Here is a 19,134-nt window from a genome sequence, read left to right on the forward strand (position 1 = left end):
TGCTGGGGACACAGGTGGACAGATTGGCTCATGGAGTTAACATCAACGGACAGGGCCCACCCCTCGTTCCGCTTTGCAGGACTGATGACGTGTCTACCTGAGGCAGGTCCTGTAACCCAGAGCCCCTGGTTTCCCATGTGTACAAGTGCCCGACCCTCCGGGTCTCGGTGAGGATTAAGAGGTAGAATGAGTGTGGTGCTTAGACCCAGTACCTCCTCAGTAAATGGTGGTTAGTCTTATTCATGCCAACTTTTTCCAGGACTGGCACCCACCCCTCTACTCCAGGGTCTAAGAACAGGGAGAGAACATTCCATCCTTCCCAGCCCTATTATCGCACTCCTCGCCACGGTCCCTGACAAGGCAGACACGCACTTTCACAGATCAGGAGGCATAAGCATAAAGTAAGCAACCTGCCCAAGGTCACGGTGCTTCCAGGTGGCAGAGCTGAGAGGTGACCACAGGTGACCTCTCTCAGAGGCCCCCGCCTGTGCTTTTGGCCACTAAGCCTCTCCTTAGCTCCGAGAATCAGGACCACCAGAGTCACGCCAAGACAAAGCCTCGAACATCCAGACTCATTGGAAAAAGTGAATTCTCACTGTTTGGTCTTGAATGGGGTCAAGGGCAGCTCCCTCCCCCCCCCCACATTCTCTCTGTGCACACCCTGGCGGCTCCAGGACCCCCTGGTCCTTTTCCTTCCCCCACACAGGCCCTGGGTGCGAGTCCACGTCCCTTCCCAGGCCCCTCAAGGGGCAGCAGAGGACAGCTGGGTGACTTCCAGGCAGTGTAAACATTAGTGCTAATGACAGTGGTAAAAATGAACAGGCAGCTTTGGGACAGGCAGTGCACTCCGTGCTGTCCGCATATTATCTCACTTAGTCCTTCCAAAAGCCCAGAGGGAAGGTATTGTTATGGTCCCAGATTTGAAGGTGAGGAAACAGAGGCGCAGAGTGGTGCGGTAAGTTGCTCAAGGTCACATAGTTCGTCAGTAGAGGAGTTGGAGGGGCGCCTGGGTGGCTCAGTCGGTTCAGCGTCCGACTTCAGCTCAGGTCACGATCTCACGGTCCGTGAGTTCGAGCCCCGCGTTGGGCTCTGGGCTGATGGCTCAGAGCCTGGAGCCTGCTTCCAATTCTGTGTCTCCCTCTCTCTCTAACCCTCCCCCGTTCATGCTCTGTCTCTCTCTGTCTCAAAAATAAATAAACTTAAAAAAAAATTTTTTTTTAAATAGAGGAGTTGGAGTTCAGAGCCTGGTGCTCTAAGCACTGCCGTATTTTTTTTTTAATATGGAATTCATTGTCAAATTGGTTTCCATACAACAGCCAGTGCTCATCCCAGCAGGTGCCCTCCTCAGTGCCCATCACCCACCCTCCCCTCCCTCCCACCCCCCATCAACCCTCAGTTTATTCTCAGTTTTTAAGAGTCTCTTATGGTTTGCCTCCCTCCCTCTCTAACTTTTTTTTTCTTCCCCTCCCCCATGGTCTTCTGTCAAGTTTCTCAGGATCCACATAAGAGTGAAAACATATGGTATCTGTCTTTCTCTGTAGGACTTATTTCACTTAGCATAACACTCTCCAGTTCCATCCACGTTGCTACAAAGGGCCATATTTCATTCTTTCTCATTGCCACGTAGTACTCCATCGTGTATATAAACCACAATTTCTTTATCCATTCATCAGTTGATGGACATTTAGGCTCTTTCCAGAATTTGGCTATTGTTGAAAGTGCAGCTATCAACATTGGGGTCCAAGTGCCCCTATGCATCAGCCCTCCCGTATCCCTTGGGTAAATTCCTAGCAGTGCTATTGCTGGGTCATAGGGTAGACCTATTTTTAATTTTTTGAGGAAACTCCACACTGTTTTCCATAGTGGCTGCACTAGTTTGCATTCCCATTTAATGCTTATTTATTTTTAGAGAGAGAGAGAGAGAGAGAGGGCAAGAGAGAGAGCACAAATGGGGGAGGGGCAGAGAGAGAGGGGGACAGAGGATCTGAAGCAGGCTCTGCGCTGACAGCAGAGAGCCTGATGTAGGGCTTGAACTCAAGAACTGTGTGATCATCACCTGAGCTGAAGTCCGATGCTCAACCGACTGAGCCACCCAGGTGCCCCTTTTTTTAAATGTTGTGTTTATTTCTGAAAGAGAAAGAGAGCACAAGTAGGGGAGGGGCAGAGAGGGGAGAGGGGGACAGAGGATCCAAAATGGGTTCCAAGCTGACAACAGCAAGCCCAATGCAGGGCTTGAACTCATGAACCATGAGATCATGACCTGAGCCGAAGTCATACGCTCAGCTGACTGAGCCACCCAGGCGCCCCCTGACCTCTACTATCTTTGGTGTCCACGGTGCCCACACGGGCATGAGCTGTGGGTCTGGAGAATGCCCAGGACGGGCCACCTGTAAAATGAAAGGCCTTCCCCAGAGCCAGGGGGTGGACGTGTTGACTCTAGATGGCTTTTCCCAGGCCGGGATTGGGGACCACCCCACACCCCACTGCCGGCACTGTCCTGGGTCGAGGCAACCATTACGTGACGTTGCTGTGGGCATAAGGGAGAGCCCCTGCCCCCTCCCCCCACGCTCACAGGCGGGTGGACAGTTACTCCATTCCTCATTCTCACTTTCCAACACCACCACCAAGAGCACATCTCCTCCTTACCCTGGCAGTTAGCAGAAGGGGCAGATAGTGGAGCCTTTGGTTGAGAGGGACGTGTCCATTCAAACGCGCCAGCCGGCCAAGACAATGCTCACTTCTGGGGCTTTGTGTCCACTGAGAAGGGGTGTGTGTGTGTGTGTGTGTGTGTGTGTGTGTGTGTGTGCTTGGCTGAGCAGAACTGTTTCTGTCTGGCTTTGGTGGGGATCCCTGGTGCCCACTCCAGGACTCAAATTCAGCAAGGCTCATGGACGCTGCCCATGCAGGTGACAGCCACCTTAACTCTTCCACGGTAGGCTCTAGCAAGCACCTGGCGGTCCCAGCTCTGCCACTCGCTTGCCCGTTAGGTTTCTCCTGTAAGTCCTTCCTCCCATGGGGTCTCGCTCACAAACTGGGGGCGCACAGTAAAAGGCAGTAAAAGCCAGCCAGTAAACAAGTTGTTTGACCAACACTGAGGGGGTTTGTGAATTAAAAGAAAAAAAAAAAGTTTTAATTACATCAATGGCAAACTTTTGAAAACCAGGAGATCGCACATCCGTATCCTCATTTTCGGCTTTTCTTTAAAAAGCTGAAGATGTGGGGCGCCTGGGTGGTTCCGTCGGTTAAGCGTCTGACTTCGGCTCAGGTCATGATCTCATGGTTCGTGAGTTCGAGCCCTGTGTCGGGCTCTGTGCTGACAGCTCAGAGCCTGGAGCCTGCTTCGGGTTCTGTGTCTTGCTCTCTCTCTGCCCCTTCCCTGCTCGTGCTCTGTCTCTCTCTGTCTCTCAATAGCAAATAAACGTTAAAAAATTTTATTTAAAAAAAGAAGCTTATGAGGTGGCCTTTTTACCAGTTATTTCCAAATTAGAAACGTACTGCCATCAGTAGTGGCTGGATTTAAACAAGGGCATCCTGTCTTCATTCCCCACCATCCACCCACTTTCTGTTGTCTGAAACTGAATCAGTTAATATGTGTTTGGGCTACATGCAACCAAAACCCAAAGTAGATGCTTCTTAAACTAGATCAAAGGTTATTCTTCTTTTTCCTGAGAGGCCGTGTAGCCTGTCCAGAGCGTGGGGGGTGTTCCATGGTGTCAGGGGCTCAGGCTGCTTCACTCCTGAAGCTCCCCTGTGACTGGCTTCCATTCTCAAGGTCGCCTCCAAGTCCAAGAAGGCTGCTCCAGCTCCAGCTCTTGGGAGCACATTCCAGCCAGGAGGACCAGGAAGGGGAAAGAGAAGGACACGCCCCCTCTCGAGGATCCTTCAGGAAGTTGTAGGTAGTACCTCTATTTGCATTTAAAGCCCATTGGCCAGAATGTAGTCACATGGCCAGTTGAGCCACTGCTTCAGGGGTGGCTGGGAAATGTAGTCTTTATTTCAGGCAGCCACACGTTCAGCTGTCGGGGGTTCTCTTACCATGAAAAGCGAGTAGCTGTTAACTTCCTTACACGGAAGGTAAGCCCGTGAAGAGGACACTTTGTCTTTGACTTTGTCTCTGAGCTTCTGTTACTTCATTGGTAATTTGCATACCGTCCTTCGTCTTGTAAAGTCCGTCCAAGGAAGTCACAGGGAGATGATGGATGGAACCGTGCCTAGGAAAATTTGTGGCGCTGGGTGTCAGTGCAGTGATTTCCAATCACAGTCGTTCTTCCCCCCAGATGCCCACACGGCTCACTCACTCCTGTCCTTTGGTCTCTGCTCAAGTGTCCCCTCCCCCCGACCACCCTGCAATTGAACACTTAAAACGTAAGCTCCAACCTCCGCTCCCAGCACTCTTTCCCGCTGCCCGTCTATTTCACGCACATATCACCACCCACATGCTGCCTCTTTAATGGCTTTGTCTGTGGCCGGCCTCCCTCATCTGGGACGTCAGTACCACGAAGACAGTGGTTTTCGTCTGTATCGTCCAGAGCTGCATCCCAGCACCTCCGTCAGGCCCTGACACGTAGTAGGTCCTCAGTAAAAGCACATCGAGTGAGTGTACCGACGAACGGATACTTCTAGAATGTCCTCTGTGTGGGAGACACGGCGCTGGGGTGAGAGACCGAGCAGGGAACAAGATCCCTTCCAGTTTCCACATCCCCATGGCATCGAGCCTAAAGCCGCGCACACTAAGATAAATACCTATTACCTTGGATGGGATCTCGGTGCCAGCAAGAGTCTGGGCATTTTAATTTTGTTTTGACAAAGAGGCTGATGGGAGAGGCTGGCTGGCTCCACCGTCTCCCATCTGCCGGCAGCCCCAGGCGCCCTGGCCTGACCTTCCCCGCACTCAGCCCCACATGCTCAGGACAGTAAAACATAATTGGCCTGCCCTACTTTTTAAGAGAACCCAGATTGAAGGATTGGGTTTTTTGGTGGGCTGACCTGTTTAAGAGCCTTAAGAGGAGGCTGGGAGTTTCAATTTCCCCCCCGCCAAAGCAAGGCTGTTTTTAGCTCAGCTTTGATGAAACAGCAGGAATCGGGTTCGGCCCCGGGTCGCCCGTCAGCTGACCTGGATGGGCTAGACCTCCTGCAAGGCCCCAGGCCTGGCTGCAGGTTTGCAGGGAAAGTTAAGGCTTTCTTCACTCAACAGGAGTAATTGGTCCTGCTCTGAAGCGACCCCCAGGGCCATCCCGGAGGAGAAGGGGAGCTGCAGGCCACTGTCTCGCGTTTCATCCTCCTGATGGACACTTGGGGCCCCACACACCTGCAGTTCCGCCCCAGCTCTTCCAGACATTAGCCGCACACCTTAGACAAGTTGCTTGGCCTCTCTGGGCCTCAGTGTCCTGATCCGCTAAGCGGTTCGTCATTTGATCGCTCGGGGCGGCTGCAGGGACTAAATGAAAGAATTTCGGCTGGCTGCTGTGTCCATCTCAGACCCCGGAGAATATGTCCCCCAGTCATCTCCCTGTAGGAGGCTGGGCTGCTCGACGGTCGCCCTGGAGGGCCGGGCTGGCTCGGGCCGGCCAACGAGGCTTCTGTGAATTGCAGTGCTTTGGTGCGCCGCCTGCCTGCCCGTCTAGGGGTCAACAACCATGTCTTTGAGCCTCTTTTCTGATCCCTTGTTCAAACTGTGGTTGAAGAGATCGGCCTCGGGGCTACTCCGGTCCCGTATTGGAGGGGGTCTGTGCGGGTTTGTCTTCGCCCCCCGCCCCGGCCCTGACCTTGCAGAAGCCTGTGTCACTCTCACCTCGAACGGTGATGAGCGTGGGGGTTCGGGGCCTCACCTCTGGGGCCCAGCTGCCGGGGCACGGGCCCCGTCTCTGACATCGTCTGGCCGAGTGGGCACCAACAGGTTCCAAACAGCATCCCCGTGCCTTGGTTTCCTCGTCTGTGAAATCGGCGTGATGGCACGAATACCCGCCTCATGGGATTGTTGTGAGGATTGGGTTTTACAGATGGGGAAACCGAGGCACAGACAATGACTTGTCCCGGGTCACTCAACTCAATGAACCACTGGTGTGCAGGGACGAGGTGTGCACCGTTCCCTAGAACCCTTGGTCCAGTGGTCCAGCCCCGCCCCTGCACACAGCGGGGGTCGGCCGTGTTCACTGAACAAGACCAGAGTGATCACTGGTGCCAGGAAGTGTGGGGAGCCCGAGAAAGGCTGCGTCCCACGCCTTCCTGCTCCTGCTGAAGGCAAGCTCGATCCTAAGGGGCTTGGGGGTCTCACCACCGCCCAGCAGGGAGGCAGAAATTTCTGTTAAAAAGCAAAGCATTCACGGGGCGCCTGGGGGGCTCGGTCAGTTGAGCGACCGACTTCGGCTCAGGTCATGATCTCGCGGTCTGTGGGTTCAAGCCCCGCGTCGGGCTCTGTGCTGACGGCTCAGAGCCCGGAGCCTGTTTCAGATTCTGTGTCTCCCTCTCTCTCTGACCCTCCCCCGTTCATGCTGTGTCTCTCTCTGTCTCAGAAATAAATAAACATCAAAAAAATAATAAAAAGCAAAGCATTCACGGGGACAGAAAGGGGGCAGCGGGCACAGACATGGGGCACCAGCCTTTCCGCCTCCCATCTAGCTGCTCACCACCCAGTTTCCTTTGTCTGGGGTCCCTTTGGCCCACTGCCTGCTTTCTGGTTCCCCACCGTCCAATGTCTTTCCAGGCGGCACCTACCCCACACCCTGTGCCTGCCGGGCCTGGAGTGGGGCACGGGGCGAAGCGGACAGAAGCGTTGCCCTGAACCTTTGGCCCCTCCCACCCTTGCCTGCCTCCCCACCCAGACCCTGAGCTGAGCGCTGACCGTGAGAAATGGATCAATCAGGACTTGGAGGAGGAAGAGGTTTCCATGGCAGCAGCGAGAGGCTGGGGAAGAGAGGCCAGGAGAGGAAGGGGAGGGGGAGGAGAGAGGGAGGGTCAGAAGGGGAGGCCCGGGGAGGGGGAGGTGGCAGACCAGAGAGTCAGGACAATGGGGTCCACAGAGCGGGAGCAGGGGTGGGAGTGGGCTGAACCGGGTGGGAGAGACAGGGATGGATGGCGCAGCGACCCCCACCTTCCACTGACCGAGGGTCAAGGAGGCCAGAGCAGCAACGGCCAGTGAGCCCCCATCTGTCATCATCCAGGGTCCCAGTTACTCACTTCCCAGGGTCTGGGTAGTCTAAGGATCCCAGGCGAGGCTCTGCGGTTTTTGCTTTGCGAATGCATCGTGGGAGGATAAAATCTGATTTCTGAGAGGTGTTTTCGCACCTCGGAAACAGGTCACTTGCCGTGTGGCCCCTGGGAAGTCACAGCGGCCATCCTTGGAGCACTCTTCCGGGCAAGGGTGAGGGGCCTTCCCCAGAGACCTCCTATGAGCCTCAGAACAAAGGCTCCCCCACAGCCCGGATCCAGAAGAGGGTAGTGACCTGTCTGAGGTCATGCGCCCCTAGGAGCTTGAGCTAGATTGGCACGAGCGCCCAGCACCTTCCAGTCCAGGAGGAAAGGGAATGAGAGGCTAGAATGTAGGGGGGGTGCAGCTCAGGGGGAGGGCAGAGGAAGATTAACAATGGAGGGGCCGCCTGGGGCCTCACCTGGGGGCTCCCCCTCCACCGCCCACTGCCGGGCCAGACCCCTGCAGCGCTGGGGCCCCAGTTAAACCTCCTTAACTGCTCAGGGGTCAGGATTGCCAACCCACAAAGTCTGGGGCCAGGCAGGGCCTGAGGTGGGTCCTCTAGGCTCCTTGGACTGGGGAGGCGAGCTGGGGGCAGGGCCGAAGGGGGCTGGCATGTTCTGGAACTCCTCCTCCCCCCACCCTTTGCCCTGCTTCCCCATTATCCCTCCCTCCCAGCCAGCAATTTGATTGGGAGCCACAGATGTTTTGCACCCACTGAGCAGTTTTATGATGGAAACCATTTTCGGATTGAAAGGGGGATAGAAATCGCTAATGGCTTTTCAAAGGCCCCAGAAAGAAAAAAAAAAAAAAGAGTTCAGGCAGTTTCTGGAAAGAAAGGGGAAAACACACAAGGAAGAAGGTAATGAAACTCTCAGTGCTGAGGGAGGGGCTTGGCCCTTAGCAAAGGGGCTTTTCCTGCAGTCCCGACCCCCCCTCCTCCCCCCCCCCCCCGCTGCCTCCCTCTCCTTCCCCCACCCCTGCCCCCTGGTCCCTGGGCCTCCCCCATTCAAGACAGTCTGTTCGCCCCTAATTGGTGCCGGCCCTAATGTTCTCAGGTAAGCCCACCACGTTGAGGCTGGACAAAGCCTTGACTGGCTCCCCAGCTGGGGAATGGCCGGAAGGTGGGGGCGGGGTGCTGTGGGCTTCCAGCCCCCAAACAGCAATTCTGACTCTTGTCCTTCTCCTGCTTGCTTGGGGGCAGGAGAAGTTGGCCCCAAACTCTCCAGCTTTGTGGTACAAAAAGAGCCCCGGGTATTTCAGGCTCGCTGAGCCCCCGGCTCACTGAGGCTTCCGGCTGGGAGCGGCCGTGGCTCCAGAGCCGATCCTCTGGGCCCATGATGCCAGGGGTCTGTAACGCTCTCACAATCCTCAAGGCACGCTGCAGAGGGGCCACCTGTGGCCCGTCTCCCTCCCGGGTCCCTCTTGGATCAGCAGGCACAGGCAGCCTGGCCTCTCCATCCTTGATCTGCTGCTGACTGCTGTCTGGCCTGGGGCAGGTGTCTCCTCTGTCTTGAGTTTTCTCGTGTATCAAATATAAGGCGACCAGCAGCCTGATTTGCCTGGAGCTGCAGGATTGCTGGGACGTGGGTATTTCCGTGCTAAAAGGGGAGAGTCTTAGACGTAGCAGGGCTAGCTGGTCGCCCTGGTGAGGACCAGGATGCACTGGGAAATCTGGAGCAAAACTCCCAGGCTCCTCCTCGTACACCCTGTGCCCACGGGACACGTCCCACCGTGTCAGGGAGGAGAGTCTCCTTCCTCCACCGGCGCCTCTGCTTGTGAAGTCCCTGTGGCTCCACACCTGCCCAGGGCAAACGTCTCCCCAGTCCGCTCCTCTCGAGGGCTCGCTGGAGGAGAAACTCCAGGAATGGACCAAACGGAGGCGAGGGAGTGGTTTCTGGGTTTCAGAATGTTCCATTCCCATCCCACTGGGGTTGAAACGTCTCTCTCCACGGGCAGCTTCCCCGGGAATGTATTAATGACAGGTGGCTCGGGTCTTACCACTTTAGGTGACATTAGCCGAGTCCCCACCAAGTGGAAGGAGACACAACTTGGCCTTGATCTCAGCCTACGGTCTGGGTTCCACTTTCCAGGGTGAGCTTGAGTTTAGACTCCCCTGCAGGGGGCCAGGAAAGCTTGAGACTTTGTCATCTCAGAAGCTGGAGGACAGGGAGCAGGTGCAGGATGTGGTCCGGGAGGGCAGAATGAGGGGGACAGAGGCCATGCTCTGTGTGTGGCCAGCTTTGTGGCAGCCCCCATGGGTTGTTTTTTTTTTTAAGTTTATTTGTATTTTAGAGCAGAGAGAGTGTGCAAGTGGGGGGGGACAGAGAGAGAGAGAGAGAGAGAGAGAAAGAGAGAGAGAATCCCAAGCAGGCTCAGCACTGTCAGCACAGAACCCAACGAGGGGCTTAAACTCACGACCGTGAGATCATGATCTGAGCCAAAATCCAGAGCCGGGTGCTTAACCAACTGAGCCACCCAGGTGCCCCTTGGTGGTTTAAAGGACCCACGTAGAGGGGCAAAATCTGTCCTCAGATAATTTCTACTCAACAGTACTCACTGCAGACACACAGGTGTCAAGGCCTTCCAAACTCTAGGTTCTGGCATTTGGGGTTCGGTGGAACCGATGGAAGGGACCGCCCAGTGTGTCTGGTGGGGGAGGGTAAGATCAAACAGATGGATGGACCTACTGGGGTTGGAGAAGGACCGAGAACCTGAGACTTGGGGGTTGCTGGCCAGTAGCAACAGGGTCACCTAAGAGCTTGTTGGCAATTCTGAGGCCCGGCGCACACCTACCAGAGTCTGCATTTGAGCCAGACCCCCCGGGGAGTCTTGAGTACGTTCGAGTTTGAGGCCTGAGCCCCCGCACCCTCCCAGAGTCTCCGTAGAGGATCCCGTCTCAAGACAAGGCGCTTTCTCGCCGGTCCCTGGCCGCTTTCCCGGGTCTGCCGGTTTCCTCAAACGCTACCCCCCCGCCCCCGGCTGGTAGCCAGTCCATTTCCTCGCACTGAGGGGTTCACGCAGCCACCCAGGGTGGCGAAGGAAAATCCAGAAGCAGCAAGAGCAGCTGGGAAGGGGGAGCAGCTGGGGCTGGGGCTGAGCAGGTGCTCACCTGGGCCACTGGGCCAAACAGACAGACCTGAGCTGCCCTCGGGCTCCCAGCCAGGCTCTGCAAATTGCACAGGTGAGAGGGAGGGGGCCTGGGCCCATCCCTGCTCTCCCCCACCCCCCCCCCCACCCCCCGCCCTTTTCCAGAGAGCAGCAAACCTTTTCCAAGTGTCTTACTAGCAAACATCCCAATATAGCCCCCGTGGCCGCCAGAGAATTTATGGCCATTTTTATTAGCCCTGCCTCAAGGCTCCACAGAGATGCAGTGGGCGTTCTACAACAGTTGCCCCAGCATTGCAGGGGCGCGGCCCTGAACTTGGAGAGTAAGCAGGTGTCTGAGGGAGGGAGAGAAAAGGTCTGGACCTCAGGGGCTGTGCAGCCAATGGGGGAAGCGTGGCAGATGTGCGAACAGTGAAACTTTATTACTTCCCACTTGAGATCTTTCCAGCAGGGGTGACAGGGAGCAGCGCTGAGGCAGGCGCTAGGCTAATCAGATTGCAGGGGGGGTGTTTAACCTACTTGCAAGAAGGAAGTATCTCCCGGCTCCTTAGAAGCTCCGTTTCCATGCAAACAATGGTTACACAAATGAAAAGGTTCTCTCCTCTCTTCATTAAAGCAAAGCCTCAAAGGACCAATCGCTACCTGAATCTGCTCCATTAGCCCAGAATGAGGCACTGTGTATATAAATGAAGACATCTGAATTACAAAATGCTTTTTAAATAGGGTGGATTATAAAAGTTTGGTCCTGACAAGTCTTCTTATTTAATTGGGGAGTTTTGGCGAGGGACGGGAGGCCACATGCTCCTTTCCCTCCCTCCCCCCAACTCCCTCCCGTCCCTCCTTCCTTTCTGGGTCCAGAGCAGGGAGGGTGTCAGTGTCACTGAGTTTGGACTTGATCAAGCTCCAGTGGATGGAAGCCGGGGGAAGGTTCGAAGTTGGAAAAGGACCCGCCAGAGCTCGCTGTGTGATAAGGTCACTCTGGCAGCAGGGTAGGGAGGGGATGGCCTGGAGAAGCCTCGGGCAGCGAGAGCTGGCAGAAGCGTGGACAGGTGGAAAGGTTCCGGGCAGAGCAGCACTGGCAGAATGGAGAGAAGGAAATGACCAGGTGTCTGTGACCTGCCCTGTAACCCCCCCCCCTCACCTGAGAGAAGATTAGAGCAAGAGAGGGCCAGAAGCACCTGCACAAATGCCATGCATACTTTTCTCAGAGAAAACCAATTGACCAGAAATCCTAGGAAATGTGAGTTACAGTAACAGCACACGGGTGGTTGCCTGGGGCTGGGCAGCTGGGGGGATACGCACGGACACAGGGAGACTTTGGGGGGGGGTGCTAGAGCTGTTCCTTATCTTGATTGTGCGAGTGGTTTCAATGGTGTCCACGTAGGTCAAAACCCATCGAATATGTAGCCTTTGTGCAACTTACTGTTTGTCAATTATACCACAATAAATCTTTTTTTTTAATTTCTTTAATGTTTATTTATTTTTGAGAGAGAGAAAGAGAGAGCACGTGAGCAGGGGAGGGGCAGAGAGAGAGGGAGACACAGAATCCGAAGCTGGCTCCCGGCTCTGAGCCGTCAGCACAGAGCCCGATGCGGGGCTCGAACCCACAGACCGTGAGATCATGACCTGAGCTGAAGTCGGACACTTAAACGACTGAGCCACCCCGGGCGCCCCTAGACCACAATAAATCTATAAATGAAAAAAAAAATTTTTTTAAGAGGCACAGATCCCAGGAACCTGTAGTACAGGGACAACCTAACCTGACACGCTGCTCTACCCCTAGGACGTGGCGAGATGAGACTGATGTTTCTCATGATGACCTTGATCCTAGGGCAGCTGCATGAATGTCCAGCGCTCTTCTTCCACGAAGCAGGGAGGCATAGGTGCAGGCTGGATGGAAAGGATGTTGTTACAGTGTTGCTGTTGAAAACGGTGGCCTGCTTCGTACTCAACACCGCAAACCGTGCCTGGGATCTGGGAGGCACTTAATAATTTGTTTAAAAATTTAATCATTTGGGGCACCCGCGTGGCTCAGTTGGTTAAGCATCTGACGCTTGATCTCCGCCACGGTTCGTGAGTTTGGGCCCTGCATCGGGCTCTGTGCTGACAGTGCAGAGCCTGCCTGAGACTCTCTCTCCCTCTCTCTCTGCCCCTCCCCTGCTTGCTCCCTCTCTCCCTCAAGATAAATAAATACACTTTAAAAATGTAACCATTTAACGGTGGAGGTGGTGACAAGTGCCTGCCACCCACCAGGCTCTGCTCTAAGTATACTTGGGTCCAGTTCATTCATTCAGGCTTCCTTTTGCTGTCAGCCAAAGTCCCTCGCCCGATCACATGATTCCCCAGCGATACAGGACGGGGAAACTCGGAGATGCGTTCGGATTCCTCCCAGTCCTGCCCCCTGTTCCACGTCCACCACCTCCATTCTGTGAGAATCTAGGATTCTTCCCAGTGGAGAGACAAAGCGCGCAAGGGAGAGGCGAGCCGAGGCTGTGAAGTCGGGTCAGGTGTGGAGAATGTGAGCACAACTTGTTCAGGGAGCCGCCGTCAGCGGAATTAAGGGGCCCACTGGAAGCTGGAGGAAGGGAACTTAAGAAAATAAAAGGCCATCCTGTTCCTCCCAGCAGGGAGGAAGCAGATGGTTCTCATTACCTGGAGAGTGGTAGGGCCCAGAATAGAAACGCACTGTAGAGCCGTGGAGGCGAATCCTGGCAACCAGGGAGCCTGGATTCACCTGCCAGTTGGTAAAGGAAGATCCGAGGAGCAGCCACGGGTGGGGCGATGGGGCCCGAAGACAAGTCTTCAGCTCTTGGTTCCAAATCCTGGCACCCACCTGCTTACTCTCTGGGCTCGGTCCTGTTACCTCTTGGGTGGGTGCCTCAGTTTCCTCCTCTGTACAAGGTAGAGATAATAAGATGATGATTGCTCTCTAGTATATTTGGGCATACTTTCTGTACTGCGTGATAGCAAGGTCCCGTCGGGGAATCGGTAAGATGCGGTAAAAGGCTTAGCATAATTCCTCTCGGGAGAAAATTACCCTGTGATCCCACAAGACAGGTATCATCACACCCATGTATCAGATGGGGAAATCCAAGCTCAGAGAAGCCAAACGAGCTTGTCCAACCTCACACAGCTAGTCGGGTGCAGAGCCCAGACTAGTCCGAGGGCACCTACCTCCTGGCCTAGACTGCTTCCGCTGCCTTCATCGGTACAGTGGCTCTTCCTGAGCACCCACCGCGTGGCCAGGCTCACGTTCAAGGAGCTTCTATGCTTCCCTGGGAGGGAGGACAAACAGGTAACAATGTAGCATGTTGTGGACAGGCAGGTGCCCCCAGGCATGCAGCCTTGGCACAGGGAGCAGGCAGTCAGGGCAGCCTGCCTGGAAGAGGTGGCATTCGATGTAGAACCTAAGGATTGCGGTACGTAGTAATTCTAGCCCGTTGGTCTCTCGCGCCATGTCAGCTCTGAGCTAAACCCAACTCTCTGGTGGGGTGAGATCACAGGTGGGGAAAGTCAGACCCACCTGCTGGGCTCTGAAAGATGGCTAGAGGCTTGCCATGTGGCCAAGAGAGGAAGACGGGTCCAAGCAGAGGGAACAGCCCAGGCAAAGGCGGGGGAGCAGGAACCAAGTCCTTGGCATCTCTGCATCGGCCGCTCGGCCCCTAGCCTCGGCACGTGGCATGACACACAGTAGGCACACATACTCGTGCTAACCCTCGGCCTGGCAGAAACCCCAGGGACCAGCCCTTGCATGGCCTAACCCGAACTCCGGCGGCCCCCGGGGACAGCCAGCGGGGCCCCCACTATCTGGGTCTCCAGTTTCTCAAAAACACAATTACGTGGCTTTCGAAGCTGCTGTCAGTGTTGGTAAACTCCAGCCGCTAAACTGCATTACACTGATTTTGCCAGAAACCTCTGCAGTTATTAATAGTTTATTGATTGGAGCCCAACGCTGATGAGAGTTGGTGTTCTTACCCCGGCCCCCTCGGGGCCCCGCTATCTGTGCAAGGCCTTTTATGCAGCATGCAGATCAATGCCGCTCAAATCTGGGGAGAGGGCATCTCTGGGCTGCTTAATCCACTTTAGAAGGACGGCACTGAGCGCACAAGCTCGGATGAGGCGTTGGGTCCACATCAAAGCAGCTCCCTGGAAGCCCTGGGGTCCGCAGGTAAGAATGAGACTCCATGCCTGCTCTCCAGCACAGGGGGAGACGGGCTCCAGGCCACCCATTTACTGAATGTTGACTGAGTACCTACCATGGTGGCAAGTGCCACACACGAGGCCGTGGGACATGCCGGCGACCCAGACAGGGGCACACCCTACCTTCGCAGAGCTTACCGTGCGTGGCAGGGGAGGAGGGTGATCGAGAGTCACAGAGGAGAGTCATCAAGTTACAGTTTGGACCAGTACTGCTGTATCAGTTAGCTGTTGCCGCATAACAAGCCATCCCAAGCCTGGATGGGCGTCAAGCAACAACCATGAATGATTGCTCATGAGTCGGGGTTGGCTAGGCTCACTCCTGAGTGTGACCTTGGCTGGAAAGGCTGGGCCAGCTGGGGTCTCCTTCCGTGTCTCCACGCGCTCTTGTCCACATCAGAGGCTTGTTCTCAGGAAGAAGCAGGGAAAGGGAGAGAGAGTGAGAGGGGGAGGTGGGGCTACAGAGAGAGAGAGAGAGAGAGAGTTCTTTTGAGACTTAGGCTTGGAATTTGTACACCGTCACTTCCGACCTTATGACTCGCAAGTCGTAAGGCCAAGGATAGGGAAAGAGACTCCACTCCTAGGAGGCATGGGTGCAGGGAGGCTATTAATCAGGGCCACCAATGCCACCAATCCCCCACACCCACCTGGTCCGGGTGGTGGCTAAGAAAGCGACCGTTCCTTTGTAATCGGAAGGATACCGCCAGGGAAAGAAAATGAAGCAGCCCCAGGAAGAGAGAACATTGCAAGCGAAAGCGCTGAGTCAAACAAGGCACTGGGCTAAATGCACCTGTAAGGGTCACCTCTGAGGGGTCCTGGATGGGAATCTGGAACGGAAGAAGGACATTAGTGGAAAAACTGGGCAAATCTGGAAGGAGTCTGGGCTTGACGTAACAGTGATGTATCAGTGTTGGTTTCTTAGTCTGACAGCTGCACCGTGGTCTTGGAACAGGTTAACCATGGGGGAAATCGGGTGAGGGATGGGCGAGAATGCTCTATTCTCTGGGCAACTTTTGTGTAAATCTAAAACGATTCCAAAATTAAGTTTATTTTTTAAGAAGGCACTTGGCACATGAGAGAAATGGAAAGAGAGAAAGCCATCATAGCTAGAGGAGGACGAGGCTAAGAGGTGGCTGGAGATGTGGCAGGAACCAGCCACGCTGGCCTGGTTGGCCAAGATAAGGATTCCTGTCTTTATCTGAAGAGCCCAGAGAAGTCTCCCAAGGACTTTAGGTAGGGGAGTGCCATTAATTCCATTTGCATTTGCAAAGATCTGGGTTCTACCCGCACAACGGATCTGAGGAAGATTGGTGAACAAAGATGGTGGCCGTGGCGCTGGAGGGAAGTGGATGCAATCCAGGATGCATTTAGGAGATAGAGCAGTACCGGGACGTGCTCAAGTCCCTGAGTGGTGGCGGAGGTGGACGGTGGTGCCCAGCAGCAGGACCGGGACCCGCTGGGAGAGCTAAGGAGCCCCGTGAAGAACCACACGAGTCTGTAGAAACAGTCCCAAGTGGGAAGCCGCTTTCTTCGACCACCTGTGCTGTGTCATCTACATGAGTCGCCCGCACACACCGCTTATGTTCCTGTCACCTGAGCGTGCCATCAGTGGAGCAATGGCCTAAACATGTCACCTGTGCTGCTGTCACATAAACGCATCTGCGTGTGTCCCCCACATGGCGGTTACCTGCGCGTCTCCACCTGCGTGCCCGCCATGTCACTATTACCTTATTACATCACCTGGGCGGCTGCCAGCTACGCGCGTCTCCTGAGCCTGTGTCTTTATGGGGCTGTCCCCTGAGCGTGTTGCCTGCACACAAGTCACTGAAGCAGGTCGGCCCTATAACTGATCCTTATGAGTGTCACCTAAATATGTCACTCCAGGCGACTGTGGCTCAGCACCAGTGCCCGTAGAGGGGCTGTTTTTCCGGTCTAGCCGGGTTACAAACAAAGGAAATCGCTCCCAAGGGAAGACAGGCCCCCGCTGTTCCATTGACACGGGGTGCCCCCCTGAGCACGGAAGGGAGGGAAGGAGGGCAGCCTTCTCCCCGCAAAGTTTCCCTGGTGAGAAGCTCCTGTTCTCTCTGAGTCCTTTTATGACAGTCGGTAGACCAGATGTCAACCTCTGCGTATTCTATGTAAATGAAGGTGTTTGTTTATGCTAATACGTGCTGGCTCAGAGCAGAGCCAGCAGCCTGGAACCCAGGCTGAGAGCCCAGGTGTGGGGGGCAAGGTGCAGGGAAGTGGGGGACACTGAGTCGGGAGGGAACCGGAGCTCGGAGGCAAAGCTGGGGGTAGGGGTGGCAGCTGACACAAGGGAAGAAAGGGAATCTGAGGTCAGACTGCCCAGCAGAAGCAGATCGCAGCGGGCGGCTTCGCTGAGTGGGGTGGAAATGTGTCCACGAGGGGGTGGGAACAAAGAGCTGGATTGAAGGAACCCCCTTCTCGGGGGGGGGGGGTGCAGGGCGGGACCCACACCCAGAGCCTGTGCTCTTAGCCACCGCCCTCGCCTTCCCCGGCCGGGGCCTCTCTGATCAGACCGCGGGGCCAATTTGGTGGGTAGGGCGCCAGGCTGGCCCTTTACTACGGCTGCCGTGACCGTGACCGTGAGCGTCTTCCTGTGTCGTGCTGTGGTGCAAGGACCTCTGAGACGGAGACCCCGCTTCTTCTGAGGTGTGGCCAGAAGAGGCTGTCCTTCGGCCGCATGATTAGGCCCAGAGAAGGTTGGCACTTGCCAGAGAACCCCCCAGGTTTCCCTGACCCAGCAGCGGGGCGGCCTCCAGGTCAAGGCTCCCTCCTGACGACCTCAGGCAGGACCAGCTGCTCCCTGCTCTGTGCTCAGAGAGGCCCCCCCTTTTCCACGTGCCTGGCAGTGCGGCTGCCTCCCTGCCTCCTTGTCCCCCAGGACAGGGGCTCCTTGGAGATGAGAAGTTGGCTGTGTTTCTTCTCAAGCCCCCAAGACTGCGCGTGAAGGGACAGCAAAGGCAGTGTGGGAAGAGGAATGCAAATTCCCATCCCGGCTCTTATGAGCCATATTGCTGGGGGGGGGGGGGCTACCCGTTCCCCCTCTGGAGCCTCAGTTTCCATGCTTATGAGACAGGAATGGCGATCCTCTGTGGAGGGCTGAGTGATGTGATGCCCTAGAGCAGTGTTAAGCCTGTATCACACACCCGTCATACTCGGGGCCCTCTAGGTGTGGGCACTGTTACCATCCGCCGTTCATGGAAGCACAGGTGTAACTCCGGCTAAACACAGCCCCCACCCCCTTCACCTCCTGAAGAATAAAACGCAGGGACTGGCATACAGTCGGTGCTCCATAAATGTTGCTGCTCCCCCCAGCATAGCGCATGAGCACCTGATAGATCCAGAAGCGTTTGTTGATCCGAGGCTGAACAGTGGGGTTTGGGGGTTGTTTTGGGGGGCTGCGCCTTCCAGCCCCGGACGATGGGGCCTCATCCTGTCCCTCTGCCTTCCCCCAGGCTGCCCGAAGTCCGCATCTCAGACAACGGTCCCTATGAGTGCCACGTGGGCATCTACGACCGCGCCACGAGAGAGAAGGTGGTCCTGGCATCAGGCAACATCTTCCTCAACGTCATGGGTGAGCACAGGGGCCCTGGCCCCAGGGTCCCAGCGAGGAGCTTTGCGCATGTGCGTGTGCACAGGGGGGCTGTCCTAGGAACACTCTTCCCTCTTTCCCACTCCTGCCTCCGAGGGGAGAGGAGACTGGCCTTGCCGAGGTGTGACGGGTGTGGCCTTACCACCCAAAGGTTTCCTCTCAGGAGCCCCTTCTCCGATCTGCACTGATATACCCTGATCTCATGGACGCAGGGCTGTGGCTCGTCCCCAGATCCTCATGGCCTGGGCACCTTGGAGGGGCACAACTGACACGTTGACTGGGACAACTGAGGGACTGAAGGAGGAATGAGGGCTTCCCGAGGGGCAGCAGACCCCAGCGTCCACTTCTGTAAGGCAGGGGTGGGATGCAGGCCTGACGGGTCATTCATGGATCCCCAGCTCTGGGCCCTGGGACCCCATGAGGACACGGGGAGGAAGAAGCTGGGCACTGTGGGGGCACCTGTGGGAGTACCTTTCCAGGCGGAAGACAAGAGCCTGTGGGGACGGTGCAGGGGGGCGAGCCCCCCTCCCCCCCCACCAAGGGACAGGACAATCTGGGAGCCTCCCTGGGGGAGGTGATACACACCTGCTATGGAGAGTGATTCTGACGCTGGACCTCCTACGGCCTTTCCCAGGACATTGAAGCATCAAGTGACCAGTGAGAAAGTGGGTGTCAGGACTGGGTTTCGGGGTGTCCCGCCTTCTGACCCTGTGTCTGCCTCCATCTGCAACACGCGGACAGTAATGCCAGCGCCCGTCTCCGGGTGGCGCTGTCCACCACCCCAGCCTCGGTTTCTCCCCTTGTAAATCAAGGGCCTGGCTCCAAGGGGTCTCAGGAGCCCCTGCCAGTGCTGACGTTCTCGTCAGCCACACTCTCCGATTCTGCTGCCAGAATTCTAGGGACCCGGCCCTGACGCCGGGCCCCAGGGTTCTCTGATTTTCTTATCGAATGATATTTACCAGGGAAACAAAGCTTGTCGTACTCAGGCAATCAGTGAGAGGCATAAAGGCCCCGTAGAAAGCCACAG

At 55.9% G+C, this 19,134-nt stretch overlaps 1 protein-coding gene across 2 annotated transcripts in view; it reads left to right on the top strand.

Annotated features, from left to right (window-relative positions):
- The window catches only part of IGSF21 (immunoglobin superfamily member 21), a 236,864-nt gene that overhangs the window by 182,003 nt on the left and 35,727 nt on the right, over window positions 1-19,134 (top strand). For both annotated transcript variants that reach the window (XM_045035175.1, XM_023258215.2), the window contains exon 4: window positions 17,971-18,089. In XM_045035175.1, coding sequence (XP_044891110.1) covers window positions 17,971-18,089 — 119 coding nt within the window. The remainder of the gene's footprint in view (window positions 1-17,970; window positions 18,090-19,134) is intronic.

Source organism: Felis catus, chromosome C1 (assembly GCF_018350175.1).
Source record: "Felis catus isolate Fca126 chromosome C1, F.catus_Fca126_mat1.0, whole genome shotgun sequence".
In the NCBI taxonomy this organism is placed as follows: domain Eukaryota; kingdom Metazoa; phylum Chordata; class Mammalia; order Carnivora; family Felidae; genus Felis; species Felis catus.